At 39.8% G+C, this 12,580-nt stretch overlaps 1 protein-coding gene across 1 annotated transcript in view; it reads left to right on the forward strand.

Annotated features, from left to right (window-relative positions):
• Nucleotides 1-12,580, forward strand: part of CHRM3 (cholinergic receptor muscarinic 3) — a 201,664-nt gene that overhangs the window by 53,514 nt on the left and 135,570 nt on the right. Inside the window, exon 2 of the mRNA XM_076335540.1 lies at nucleotides 11,612-11,714. Within this exon, the coding sequence (XP_076191655.1) occupies nucleotides 11,617-11,714 (98 nt within the window). The 5' untranslated portion in view covers nucleotides 11,612-11,616. The remainder of the gene's footprint in view (nucleotides 1-11,611; nucleotides 11,715-12,580) is intronic.

Raw genomic sequence — 12,580 nt, forward strand, 5'->3', positions numbered from 1 at the left:
ATATATAACAGTGTTTGAGGCATGAACACACTTTTCATAATTTCACACTGCTTTTTGAATTTGCAGACTTATTAAAACGTTCCCAGTTGTTCCTTTTGTTTGCTGGGCTGAGAAAGAGCTATTCTTACACTGTGTAACCATACAAATAGCAGGGCCTTGAAAAGTTCACTTGTTTGAAGTTACATGGTGGAGAAAAAAGTTTTGTAGATGGAATTTATTTATTTGCTGCAAGGTAGAAAGGCTGTCCTTGAAAATGACTAGCTATTACAGTAGAACCACCCTGTTGTTTGAACTGATATTCCCGTTAAATTAGCTCCCCATAAGAAAACTGTACTACTCAAAGGAATAGAAGACATCGGAAGCAGTTTCATCAGTGCTTTGCCAAGCTTTCTTCCAGAATAGGACCAATATTGAGCAATTAGGAACGCTTGCTTCTCTTTTTACCTTGTTTTTGCTCCATGGCGGTTGACACTGTATTTCTTTCATTGACTTAATGTAGAACGAGATTATGACCTGATTCCTAAACTGGAAAAAAGCACATACAGACAATTTCTTTTTTAAAGAGATGAATAAATATAGGAATATGATAACATGCAGAGTTGAAGCAGTTTGTGTTCCTGTCTGTAAGCAACACATTTACTTGGCTGGCAGCACTGTTTAAAAAAATAGGAGGGCATGAAGTACTGCCTTAATGCCTGTTGGAGCTGAGCTATGCTGTACCAAGGTGTACAGAGGAGGGGAAGATGTCTGCAGGACCACCAACACCCCTACATGGAAAGAAAGGTGGCATGAGTGGTGCTGAATGTGTGGTATCGTAGCTTTGTGCTCTCAGAATAATCCAGTCAGTGCAAGGACAGTCTCTTTCCCATGGACAAGAATGGTTAAGGAATGTGTTATCTTTGGAACAAGGAGGGAATTTGGAGCAGACGTGCAGAGTAACACCTTGCTCTCCACTCTGCTTCAGGGCTCAGTTCAACAACACACTGTCCTTGGTAGAGTTCATGGCAAAGCCAAAGTTTAACTGTGAATCATGAAACCAACTAATTTCTCCGCTGACATATGTTTACAAAGGTTGGGGGTGTTATGATAGAAAACCATAAAATGTTAACTATTCCTGTATGTGACATCAAACTAATTTTCTCATTATATGTTCTTAATGCTTAGATTTCTGTTCAGAAGTGCTGTCAACTAAACAATAGCCAAACAAATCAGGTAGAAATATAGGAATTACTGAGTAAGCCGTGTTGCTTTGGCAGACTTGATATAAGCTTTAGAAGTTTAGTTTAGCAATCAATGGATTTCAGACCACTTTCAGATGGCTGTGAAGAAGGTGATATTTGCTGTCTTGGAAAAATCTTCAGATCTTGACTGTATCACTGCTTTATAAGAAGGAAAATGCCAGATTTTTATTCAGACTCTTGACTTAGTTTTGGGTGGAATTCAACTTGCCTAAAGTTATCTGTTCAGATGTTGGATGTTTAATCTAAATTAGCCATTGGGCTTTTTCCTATGATCATGGAGAAAGGCTGCTGCAAGGGGTGATTCACATCAGACTGAAATAAGTAGTTAATTTACGTGGTATCAACAGCCCTCTTCAGGGCATTTTCTACGTCTCTGGGAAATTGAGCCATAGGGATATTGCTGAAGGAAAAGATGCAGTGTTTTTTAGAATTGATGCAATTACCATTTTCGTAACACTGGAGTGGTATTATTCCACCTGAAGTCACTTAATTCAGAAGTTACCCGTTCTGGCCCATTTTCTGCAAGAAAAAAAACCAACACAATAAGTTCTGTTGTGTGTTCTGCATTGGCATTTCATTATACTAATGCAAGACCACTATCTGAGCTCAGCCTTGGGGGTTTTAACTCCAGCTTTGACATTATTCCCCTTACTGCATTTAGAAAAATAGCTGAGCTTTCTGTCTCATTTTCTGTAATGTCAGCAAGATACATCATTTCTGTAATTTCATTGTTAGCTTGTAATAAATCAGGACCTTACTTGACTCATGAACCCCATGAAGACGATCTCAGGATTTTTGTCTGTAAAGTCTTTGTTAAGTAATTTAAAATCTTACCCCAGTGAGAGCCCTTGGTTGGGCTGATTGTATGCTAATGTTGTGTTGCCTTCCAGAGGCAGCAACTGTCATAAAGCAATGTTGCTAAAGATCTTAATTGGCTCAATACATCTTGGTGTGCTTTAATGCCTCTGAATTAATTATGCAATTTAATACTGTTATTAAGTCTTGAATTTCATTACTTCAGCAGAAACATAAAGCTAATGTGATTGTGTGCCATAGGAATGGAAGCACCTGTGCTTCTAAGGATTATCCCCCAACATTACAATTATTCAGTAAATGTCTAGTTCAAAAGGTTCACAAAACATTTTGCTCGTATGCTCCTGGGGGCCACTGAAGACCTTACATGTAACTTATGACTTACAATAAAAGGTCAAAAGCCACAATTACAAGATGTCTCAGAGAGAGAGTATAAGAAATGAAGGCCATTGCCAATAGCTTAAGTGACTCTAGAAGCAGAAAATATGTTAAATAAAACATATTTGTAGGGAATACACTGTACGCCATATTCCAGGGAAAGGCAATAATAAGCAAAATCAAAATCAACAGTCCTTGCCAATTTAACCTGGGGAATTTTCTTCTTACCTTCAAATTTGGTTATTGGCTTAAAGATTTTTTTTTTTTTTTTTTTTTTAACAGAACCTAGCTAGGTACCTGAAAATTTTAGTATTGCTGGCAGCATTGGTTCACATCACTTTGAGATTGGTCTGGTATGATTAACCTTTCCTTGAAGAGGAAAATGGGCTTTCAGTATACTTTCACCTCTGCCTGTAAAGGGAAAGAAAACAGATATGAATCCTCTCCCCGGTTTCTGAGACATCTTATTTTTCTTAAATAGTTAAAATTCTAAGTCACCTCCACTCACCATCTACCAAAAAACCCCATCATCTTCTTTGCTTCCCAAAGCATCACTGTGAAAACTGTATATACAGGAAAAACAGAATCGCTATGCTTTAGGGCACATCACTTCTACTGTGAATGTATAGAAACAATACTACCGCTCTTTGATTTAAATTGAAATAGAGAAGGAAATGTGTATAGGCAAAAAACTTGGTTATCCCAGCTAGAAAATGCAACTGGGGTCGCATCAGTTCTCAAGGGAAATGTGTACTTTAACATTTTGTCTAGATGACAGCATTTCCATTACTATAATAACCTGTAAAATCACGGAATAGCAAAGCAGCACTGCAACGCAGGAGCGATTATAGTGAATCAACCAGAAGTGCCTGTTCTTATGATATTGCCTGTGGAACTCAAAGCCTACATACAGTGCACAGAGCTTCTCATCCACACCAATTCTCCTGGTAGGGTATAGGTCATTCTGTTTCTTTCATAGATACATCTCATTAGAGCTTAATCTTATATGTCACCAACTGAGTTTATATACTTCTGGAGTTATTTACAGTATTTTTCTCATATTAACTCATCTGAGTAAATGTATATCAACAACAAATGTTGATTACTACTGAGGGCAGTAGTAATCAGTTGCAAGCTTTTTCCAAGAATTAAATAAATCCTGTGCAAAGCCAAACCTGTATTATCTGAGCAGAAGAGTTAAACAGTGATAGGAAAGCCGTTGGCTTATTTCCTCTGGGCTGTCTGTCTAGTTTTAGTAAAGTATTGGCATTGGGGTGACATAGTATACTTTGTAATTTTGGGAGTCTGATTTGTTGATTAAATTGTGAATTTAATGACAGAATGTGACATGACTCAAGGGTTTCATGTCAGGGTTGTTATCTTGCCACATACCATTGCTTTCTTCTTTTTTCTTCCTCCTCCCTTCTCCCCACCCAACATTCAAACAAAATTCAAGATACTGACGGTGAAAGAAATGGCTGAGCTGCTTTTTCCAATACTGAAGTTCTGTATACTAATTCAATACAAAATTAAGAACAGATCTTTAACTTCAGCTGCACAGAAAGCCACGCTGCAAGTGATCTACAGAGGTTAACAGATTGTCAGACATGAGTGAAGGCGTGTTACAGTCCCAAAACTTACTTACGATGTTCCCCCATAGGGGGTCAGGAGTATGTCCCTGCAGTGAGTGCTTCTCTCAGTTTTTGCTCCTCAGCCCTGATGCCTGCGTGGCTGTTCACAGTAACACAGAAAAACAGCGAGCAATAAGTTGCATTCTTAGCAATGAGAAATTTTAGTTAAAAGTCAAAATCAGCAGCTTTTCCTACACTGCTTCGTGTTAGATGTTGCTGTAGTCTGTAAATGGTACATAACTATATGTATTCAGTCCTGGGGCTTAAGTACAGGTAGGCTTTCATATAAAGTGCAGATCTCCCTGTTATCCACCGAGACCCGAAACGGGCAACCTGTCCCCTTGAACGCTGGTATCAAAGAGAGCAGCGGCTGCCAGACCATGCAAAACTGCCTTTGCTGGGTAGCAGAAGCATCCTCATAAAGTCTGGGGTTGTGATCCTCACCAATCCATTGGGTGTTTCGTTCTGTATGGAGCTGTAGCCTGTGGGAGTTAGTTTTGAACCTAGTCCACCCAAAGAGCAACCCTTCAGGGCACCGCTCCACGGATCAGAGCAGCTGAGCCGCTGCTGAGTCACTTCCGTGGTGGTGCAGGGGGACGGAGACAGGGGTTATGGTCAGTCCGTGGCAGCTCCTCTCTGCTGCTCTGTTCTCCTCGCGCTGCTCCCTGTTCCAGCCTGGGGCCTCCACGGGCTGCCGTCCTTCAGGATGAACCTGCTCCTGCCTGGGCTCTCTGTGGGCCGCAGGTCATTCGGGGCATGTCCCCCTGCTCCTGCGTGGACTGCCCGGAAGCGCTTTGTTCTTCTCTAAATACGTTTTCCCTGCGGGGCTCAGCCGTGCCCTGTGGTGGGGCCGTTGGAGCCGGCGGGAGCTGGCAGTGCCCGGCACGGGGCAGCCCCGGCCTCTCCTCACAGAGGCCGTCCTGCAGCCCCCCCCCACTGGCACCTGGGCACGGACACCCAAAGCAGAGGTAAATCCAAGGTCCATTAGCGGATTTTATTTCTTCGTTTAAAGTGACGTTTGCACTGGAGGTTGCATCAGTGCTGGCATGTTTGCTGGTGTCCCCGGGGTGTGCAGGAGCGTCTCCCTCCCCTTCCCGGGGATGCCACTTGCGCCACTCCTTCCAGGTGCCTGGGAATAGCCGCATCCATGCATCTATATATATAGTGGAGCCTACTCTCACTCTAAGTGGCTGGATGGAAAAGAATATTTATAGACTAAACAGTGGATGAAAGGGGTTTGTAAAAACAGTTATTACAGATACCGATTTATGATCACGAGAAGTGAACACTCAGATTGGGATTCAATAAACCAGATTTACATGTGCTGTGTAATGGATGGAGGACATGAGATACTCCTAAGGCTTACTTCATCTCATCCTAGGGCAAACAACTAAAATACATCAGCTCTGTCGAATGGTCCTTTAATGTGGCAGCTTTTCCTGTGTTGACTGTGTAGAGCCTGTACAGCTCAGGGGTAGATGCCTATAACTGTAAAGATATCTAAAATTAAGTGGGACCACTTCCTAAATTATTAATGCTGATAACTGTATACCAAATAGTGAGCTTCCTTGTTTGGTCTGTTTAGCCATGATTATCTTGTAGTGTCATGTAAAATTATACATGACATTTAACAGATTTTGGTTTAAAAAAATAATCTTTGTTTTCTTAAAAACAGGTGCTAGAAATCAGGCATCAGTAAGCACCCGAAGGAATCAAAATCTATGAGAGATTCTAATTACTGCTCAAATTTTAAAAAGCTTTTGTGATTATATATCAGATACATAGAAAATATCAGTAATAAAGAGCAGTTAAACTGAAGTACTCTCCTAGTAGTTGTTTCTTCCTGATATTTTCCTTTTTCCTAACTGGTTGTGCAACTGATTATATTCCGACACTGTAGTGCACTTATGAGGTGCTTTGTAAGTGAACTGAACTGAGTTGAACACTTCTACGCTGAGCAGATCTAACTGAATATTTCCAAAATAGGCACTCAACTTTGCCAATAAAACGCTGAAGTCACTATTCTAGAGTGAAACAAACGTGATATGTCTAGGCTGAACAATTTTTGAGCTATGAGACTACCAAATTAAAATCATACCTGAAATGTCTGGATTTTGTTTTACCATACTCCTCAGAACTTCAAAACAAAATTAAGCCTTCTAGTTATTCAGCAGCTGAAACAGATTTGACTGAGTCAGTACTATGAATTGACATCTCTTCTTTGAGAACATTGTCTAAATTCAGGATGCTAATCATTAATTTTTATCTCGGTTAAACTGGATGAAAGGGCATAAAATTATTGTTTTCAGTCATCCTTAAAAAAATAAAAGTTGAGCAAGTTGAATGAACTGTTGTGTGACATTAAATTTGTCCTTTTATTTTGGCCTTACAGAATTTCTGCTACAACCTCAGAAATGCAGAAGATGAATCAGTTCGGTGGGGACTTAGTTGATATTTGCATAATATAGGAAGAATTTATCTTTATAGCTAGTGTTTAGAACAGACACAGGACATCAATTTATCTTTCAAGCCCAAGTTGGTAGAATGACCTTGTGCCTCCTTCTTCCATCTAATTTATAGGATATTCTGTTCTTTCTTAACGTAGCCTTTTGAAGCAGTTCAACATGAAATACAATATTAACATGTTTATTGGGCTAGGGTTAGAGAGAAGATGATTCCGTCATTTTGGATTTTGTGTGAAGGGACCACTGGGAGCCAGTGATTGCAATGAGATCTCTGAGCACACCAACCAATTCATCATTTTACAGACTACTTCCGTAACAAACATGGAGCTAAAATTAACCTTGTGCTTCTTTTAAAGTCCATTTGACAGGTCTAGTCTTGAAACTTTAAGCAGTGAGTTCAGGCCAAAGACATCGGCAATACAAATTTTAGAGTAAATAATTAAAAATTCTGAAAATATCTCTCTAGTGCATTGCCAGAAAATTGTAAACAATTTTGTTTCACTTTTGATCTCTAAAAAAATTTGCTTTATTTTTTTAATGCAGTTTTTTGACTCTCCCATATATTCTTCTGAATTCATAACCCATATTTAGTTTAATTATTGATAGTGCTCATTTTTGAGATACCTAGTTAGAAAGCTGTACATTTCTGTAGTACCTCAACTTTTCAAATTCTTACCTACTTCTGACCTGTGCTGGCTGGGAGTTGACTTGGCAGCTTGTGCTTGGAAAGTGGTTTGCTTCCTTTTGTCAACAGTACAAGAAAAATCTCTTTTTATAAACGGACTCTTTCCTTAAGGTAAAAAACAAACTCTAAGAACGTGAAAATAAGTAAACAACAACAAAACTGTTCCCAGCAAGAAATTCTGTTTTGAACTAGGTGTAGCATATTTTCCTCTCGTATCAGCGCAGAGGGGCTTTTCAAGTGTACAAACATTGCAGTTGCAATCTTTTACCATCCGGCTTTGATCTTGTCTTGGTCCAGAATGATTCTAACCTCTTTCTAATTAGATCCAGTGAAAGAAGTGCAAGGCAGAGACACCTCTTTCAGCTTGCAGACTTTTTTTTATACCTGAAGCTCAAGAATCAAAAGATTTTCTGCCCTTTAAAATCCACTGGAAATAGAAGCTGCAGGGCTGATATTGTAATATGCCTTTTTTCTGAGTTTGTAAAGTCATCAGGCTTATATCCATGAAACTATTAAAGTGCCTTTTATCTGTGTAGGTACACCTGCAGGCATTTTTGAGGATGAGAAACGTGATGTGTAGTACTGTTGATTTATTTTTTGAATAGATTATTCAGGCAAGAAAATACAAATATGTAACTAAGTCTCTCCAATTTTTGAGACCTTTTTTTTTCCTCACAGCAAGACAAAAATTGCCCAAAGTTCATTTAAGAAAAAAAAAAAGGACCCATGCATGAGATCACCTTTATCTGTTGATACAACACTCAGGTGAAATACCCGCAATATCCACAGAAGTAGTTCTCTTATTTAAAGTGTCAGTATTTCTGACGCTCCAGTCTCAAGTGAGTTTTTATCAAAAATAAAAAGGTAAAGGCGGCACACAGGTGCAGGTGCACTTCTTGTTTTAAATAGGGATTCTCATGAATATAGGAAAGGAATCATACAAGTCATAAAATGTGACCTGCAGTTCTGTACCTGGAACACAGAGCGCCTGCCTGTCCAGACAGCAGTATCTTTTAAGGTATCATAATCACGGATGCATTTGTAATACCACAAATCTCAGTCCCCTCCTCCCCGTAGTGTGCCCACGTGTGCAGAGCCTAACTCAGGTTCCTTGGTCGTGCTGCCTCCCAAACCATGCCCAAGCTAAAATCCTGCTAGGACCGCTCGCACAGTTTAATAGCACAGATCAATGCCTAGAAGCACCCCACAAATTAAATTTTCTAGCACAGACGTAGCAATTGAGGTTGGAGGTGGCTGATGTTGGCTTAAATAGGTTCAGGATTCATGCTGATAACTGGGGTGGGGTTTTGGGGGGTTCGTTGGTTTTGGGGGGGTTTTTTGGACAAGTCTTCCAGAAAGAATAAAGGAGGACTAATGAACTGTATCAGCACAGAAGAATGGTTCAAACCATTGTTTCCCAGTTGTAAAATAAAAATCAACCAGGTTTCCACCTTCCCTGATTTTATCCCAGGTATTTCAGGGGTTAGCAATTGCATTTTATGATGTCTATTACAGGTCCACCCTCACATTAACTATAAGCATCTACCTCCAAATGCTTTGTGTCAAATAACAGCCTTTCTCCCTTTTCTAAAAGAATCACTTTGAACCGAGGTGGACAGACGTGTGGGGATAAAACTTTGACGTGGGTGCTTCAAATGGACCTTGATGTTCTACACAAGCTGAGTTGTCAACTGGTTTTGATTGCTTTTCATCAAGAGTAGAGTTTATTAGTTTTGTAGCTGAATATACAAACAGCACAAGCTTATTTGAGGAGTCTTAGTTTATCGTAAATTAGGGCAATGAATTCCAAAGCTCGTGAGTCACAACCTGCGTTGTTAGGGGAGTAAAACTGGATTCTTGATAGTAATGGCATAAAATTAAAATATAGTAGAAAATTACTGGGAAGAAATTTCTTTATTGAGAATAGCTTGAAAAGCTAATTTAATAATGAATTAGTTTATTGCTAACTAAAAACATAATAACTTGATAAGAGGGAAATTATTAAGCAGTTTTAATTGTTAGAAACTGTAATTCCTCAACTAAAAGGAGACTCAACTAACTAAAAAGAGGCTTCCCTTTTCAATTGTTTTGCAGTCTTAAAAGTGTAAAAGTCACTTAAAACTAGCTTTGGTCACGAAGCAGATTTTTTTTATTATTATTTTTCTGCATTGATAGTGTGAATGAGAAATGCTTTTCATCCTTTATACCTTCTGTATAAAAAATAATTGAACAATTAATTTTTAAGTGTTTTAAGTGTTTTTAAGTGTAATTCTCATCATTGTTTCATGGGTGACAGTATGTAAGAGTTCCACCAAGGACCTTTAGGGACTTCAATTAAACAATATTTGGTACATGCTGTGCAAACTGTAGTTTTAATGGATGAGTGAATTACTAAGGTGTGGGTTCACTGCTGCATCACTGGAGTGAAGTACTGAAACCACAGCTGCTGTTTTGAAGTCTGGAACCATCCTTCCTGAGCCGAAAGATCGAGCTCTCCCACCAAAGGCTCCACGACGTCCTTACAGAGCTTCTGTGTCGCTTTACCGAGTGAAAGGCCTTTCCAGGCGGGAGGCGGTTAAATGATGCGTGCGAACTCCCTGGCTGCTTCTTGCCTCTTTCTGAGAGTTTTGCTTTCTTTGCTCAGTGACCTTCAGTGCAGACGCGTTTCCTTGTGCTGTGCTTCCTGGGCATTGTCTGTCTGGGAGCAGCGGCAGGACCAGTGTTTGAGTAGCAGTGTAACGGCTCGGCAAAGAAATGCCGAGGAAAAGAAATGCTTCAGGAAGTGGGTTTGGAGTGATTGTCTCTCATCTAAATGTTGATCTGGGCTGAGAGGGTATCAAAGCCTGCTCTTATGAAAGGGTTTGCCACACTGACATGTCCAGGCTCCTTCCAGTTAAGAATTGCATGGCATGATTTGTAAGACAAATAACGCGTATTCCTTCTTTCCTGGCCATATTTCATCTGATCTGCTTCCTTTCCACTCCTTCTCGCAAATACAGCCTCTCTTGTTTTCATTTGGTATAAGGGTGTGTTCAGATTCGCTTCCACTCTAACAGATTGCGCTTCTTGGCTGTGCAGGGTTAGTGGAGGGAATTGCTGTCTTCCAGGAGATTGTTTTACCAGAGGAGGGAGAGACTTTCGTGAGTAATGGTATATCAGAGCTGTTAGCTGTGCTGTGTTGGCATGCAGCAATGTACATGGGTAGTAAATGTGTATTTTCTCCCATTCTGCAAATGAACTGGAATATAGTCTGAGTCTTGTTTGTTAATAATCTCAGCCTTGTTGTTGTTGTTTTGGTTTGGTTTTTTTTTCCCTGAGAAACTGAGCATGCAGCATAGCCAGTGTGTTCTCTTTCTGGTCTGCTGCCTCCTTTTTATAACACCTGGGAGTGAAATCCCTTGGTGTGCTGGTAAAGGCTGAGACATTCAGCGAACACGTGGAGTATCTGTTGATTCAGAATCACTCTTCTGTGTTTACGTTATTCAGAGGGGTCTTGAAGCCTTAGGCTGCAGTGGTGTGCAGTAAATGGGATAATAATGGCACATGGTTCCACCTGGCACTAATTATATATATAATGAAATGGAACATGGTAGTCAGTGGCTAATTCTTCTCCTACACTTCTGACTTCAGGAATTTACAACTTTTGCAGAGGAAAGTTTAGGTTTTAATTATTGTTATTTTTGCTTCCTCTGTAGCCATGTCAACTTTTTAAAGCAACAGTATGTTAAATGCAGCTGAAAATATAATGTATGGAATACGTTTTTATGTTTCTGACATGAAAATTAATATTCCAAACCAGCTTTCTAAATTGGTTAACTCGAGAGACTGCATAATTTGGGGAAGAAAAGGAGAGCCCAGTTCTTAGTTCTACCCTGTGTCGAGCTGCTCCCAGGGTCTAGGCGGGCTCCACATTCCATCTCCCTCTGTGCCTAGAGGTGCCAATTTCCAGGCACAAGCCAGCCAAGGTCGCCTGCTGATTCGGTTGCAGATTTCTTTGTGCTGTCTAAGAGAAATTGTTATCCTCACTCCAATTTGGTCACTGGGTTTGAAAAATCATCTGAAAATACTGTGATGGTACCTAGCCCTTTGGGGGTAGGTATGAGCAGCCCAAAAACTTGTCAGTGCCATCTTATTACCACTGCTCCAGACCTGTGTGATACATGCATGCTCGAGTTGTTATATTTTCAGCTAGGTCTCTAAGATTAAAAAAAAAAAAAAAAAGAGAGAAAAAAAGGAAAAAAAAGAAAAAAAAAAGAAAATACTATTCAGCAATAGAAAGTATTAATAACTTTTGTCTTCTCTTGGTCCAAAGGAGGCCTTTTAGCTTTTATGTCTGCGTCTCCTCCATGTGTCCTTAATGTATTTTAATAATTCTTCTGTCTCTTGTTTTGTTCACAGCCTACATGCTGACACACTACCAGTTTTGTTTCCAAAAGAGGAGTTCACAGAACTACACAGTGCCTGATCCAACTAGCCGCTTTGATGTTCCTCACTGGACCATGTAGGTAAAATTCAAAGAAACATATATATTCACATTATATCTTTCCAAGTATTCAATATATCGGGAAACAGCTGATTTTTGGCAACAGTGCTCACTTTGCGAAGTCAGGGTCTTTTGGAATTTATGGACCATAAAATCATTTATTAAGGCCCTCCAACTTTGCAATGTGTTTTATCATCCACAGACACACAACTGTAGACCATCATATGTCACAATGTGTTTGGTGTCCTTGCCACATCTATTTTAAGTTGTTGTAGGTGCTGGGAACAGTGATGCCTGTCATTCCTGTAGGCGTACCTGAGCTAACTTCAATAGCAGCTACAGTGGTGCAAATTTCAGCTTAGGCACAAAACCCGGCAGAGGAATTAAATAAATTCTCAAGCAATTGGAAAACCTTGAGCTTCTTGTTATTACAACTGCACAGCTAGCAGAATAAGAGCTACGCAGGGTAAGAGCTAGGCTGAAGAGGTTTACATGAATGAACCTCAATGCTTGTCATAAGAACAGTAGAGGAGTATCATGGTATTGGTAATCAGGACAAAGATGCCTTCAGGTTATTCCTGTTGATCATCTTGAGCTTCTGCACAAACCTTCAAGGTTTCTATGAGTTTCAGACAAAATTAAAAATGTAGCCAATATTCCACCTCCAGGATTTCCCTGCAGAATAATTCAGTCTTGCTATAGTAGAGGTGAGAATCCAGCAAGTTAAATTCAATTTCTTGAAAAGTGAGTTTTTCCTTCTGGTTTTGATATGCTAGCTTGGTTTAGTTTCAACAAGTCTTTACTGTGAGAGTAAATGCAGGCAAAGAACTAAATTGTTCTGATTAAATTGCCAGTATTCATTATCACTTGACTGCTTTCTCCGT

Source organism: Aptenodytes patagonicus, chromosome 3 (genome assembly GCF_965638725.1).
Source record: "Aptenodytes patagonicus chromosome 3, bAptPat1.pri.cur, whole genome shotgun sequence".
In the NCBI taxonomy this organism is placed as follows: domain Eukaryota; kingdom Metazoa; phylum Chordata; class Aves; order Sphenisciformes; family Spheniscidae; genus Aptenodytes; species Aptenodytes patagonicus.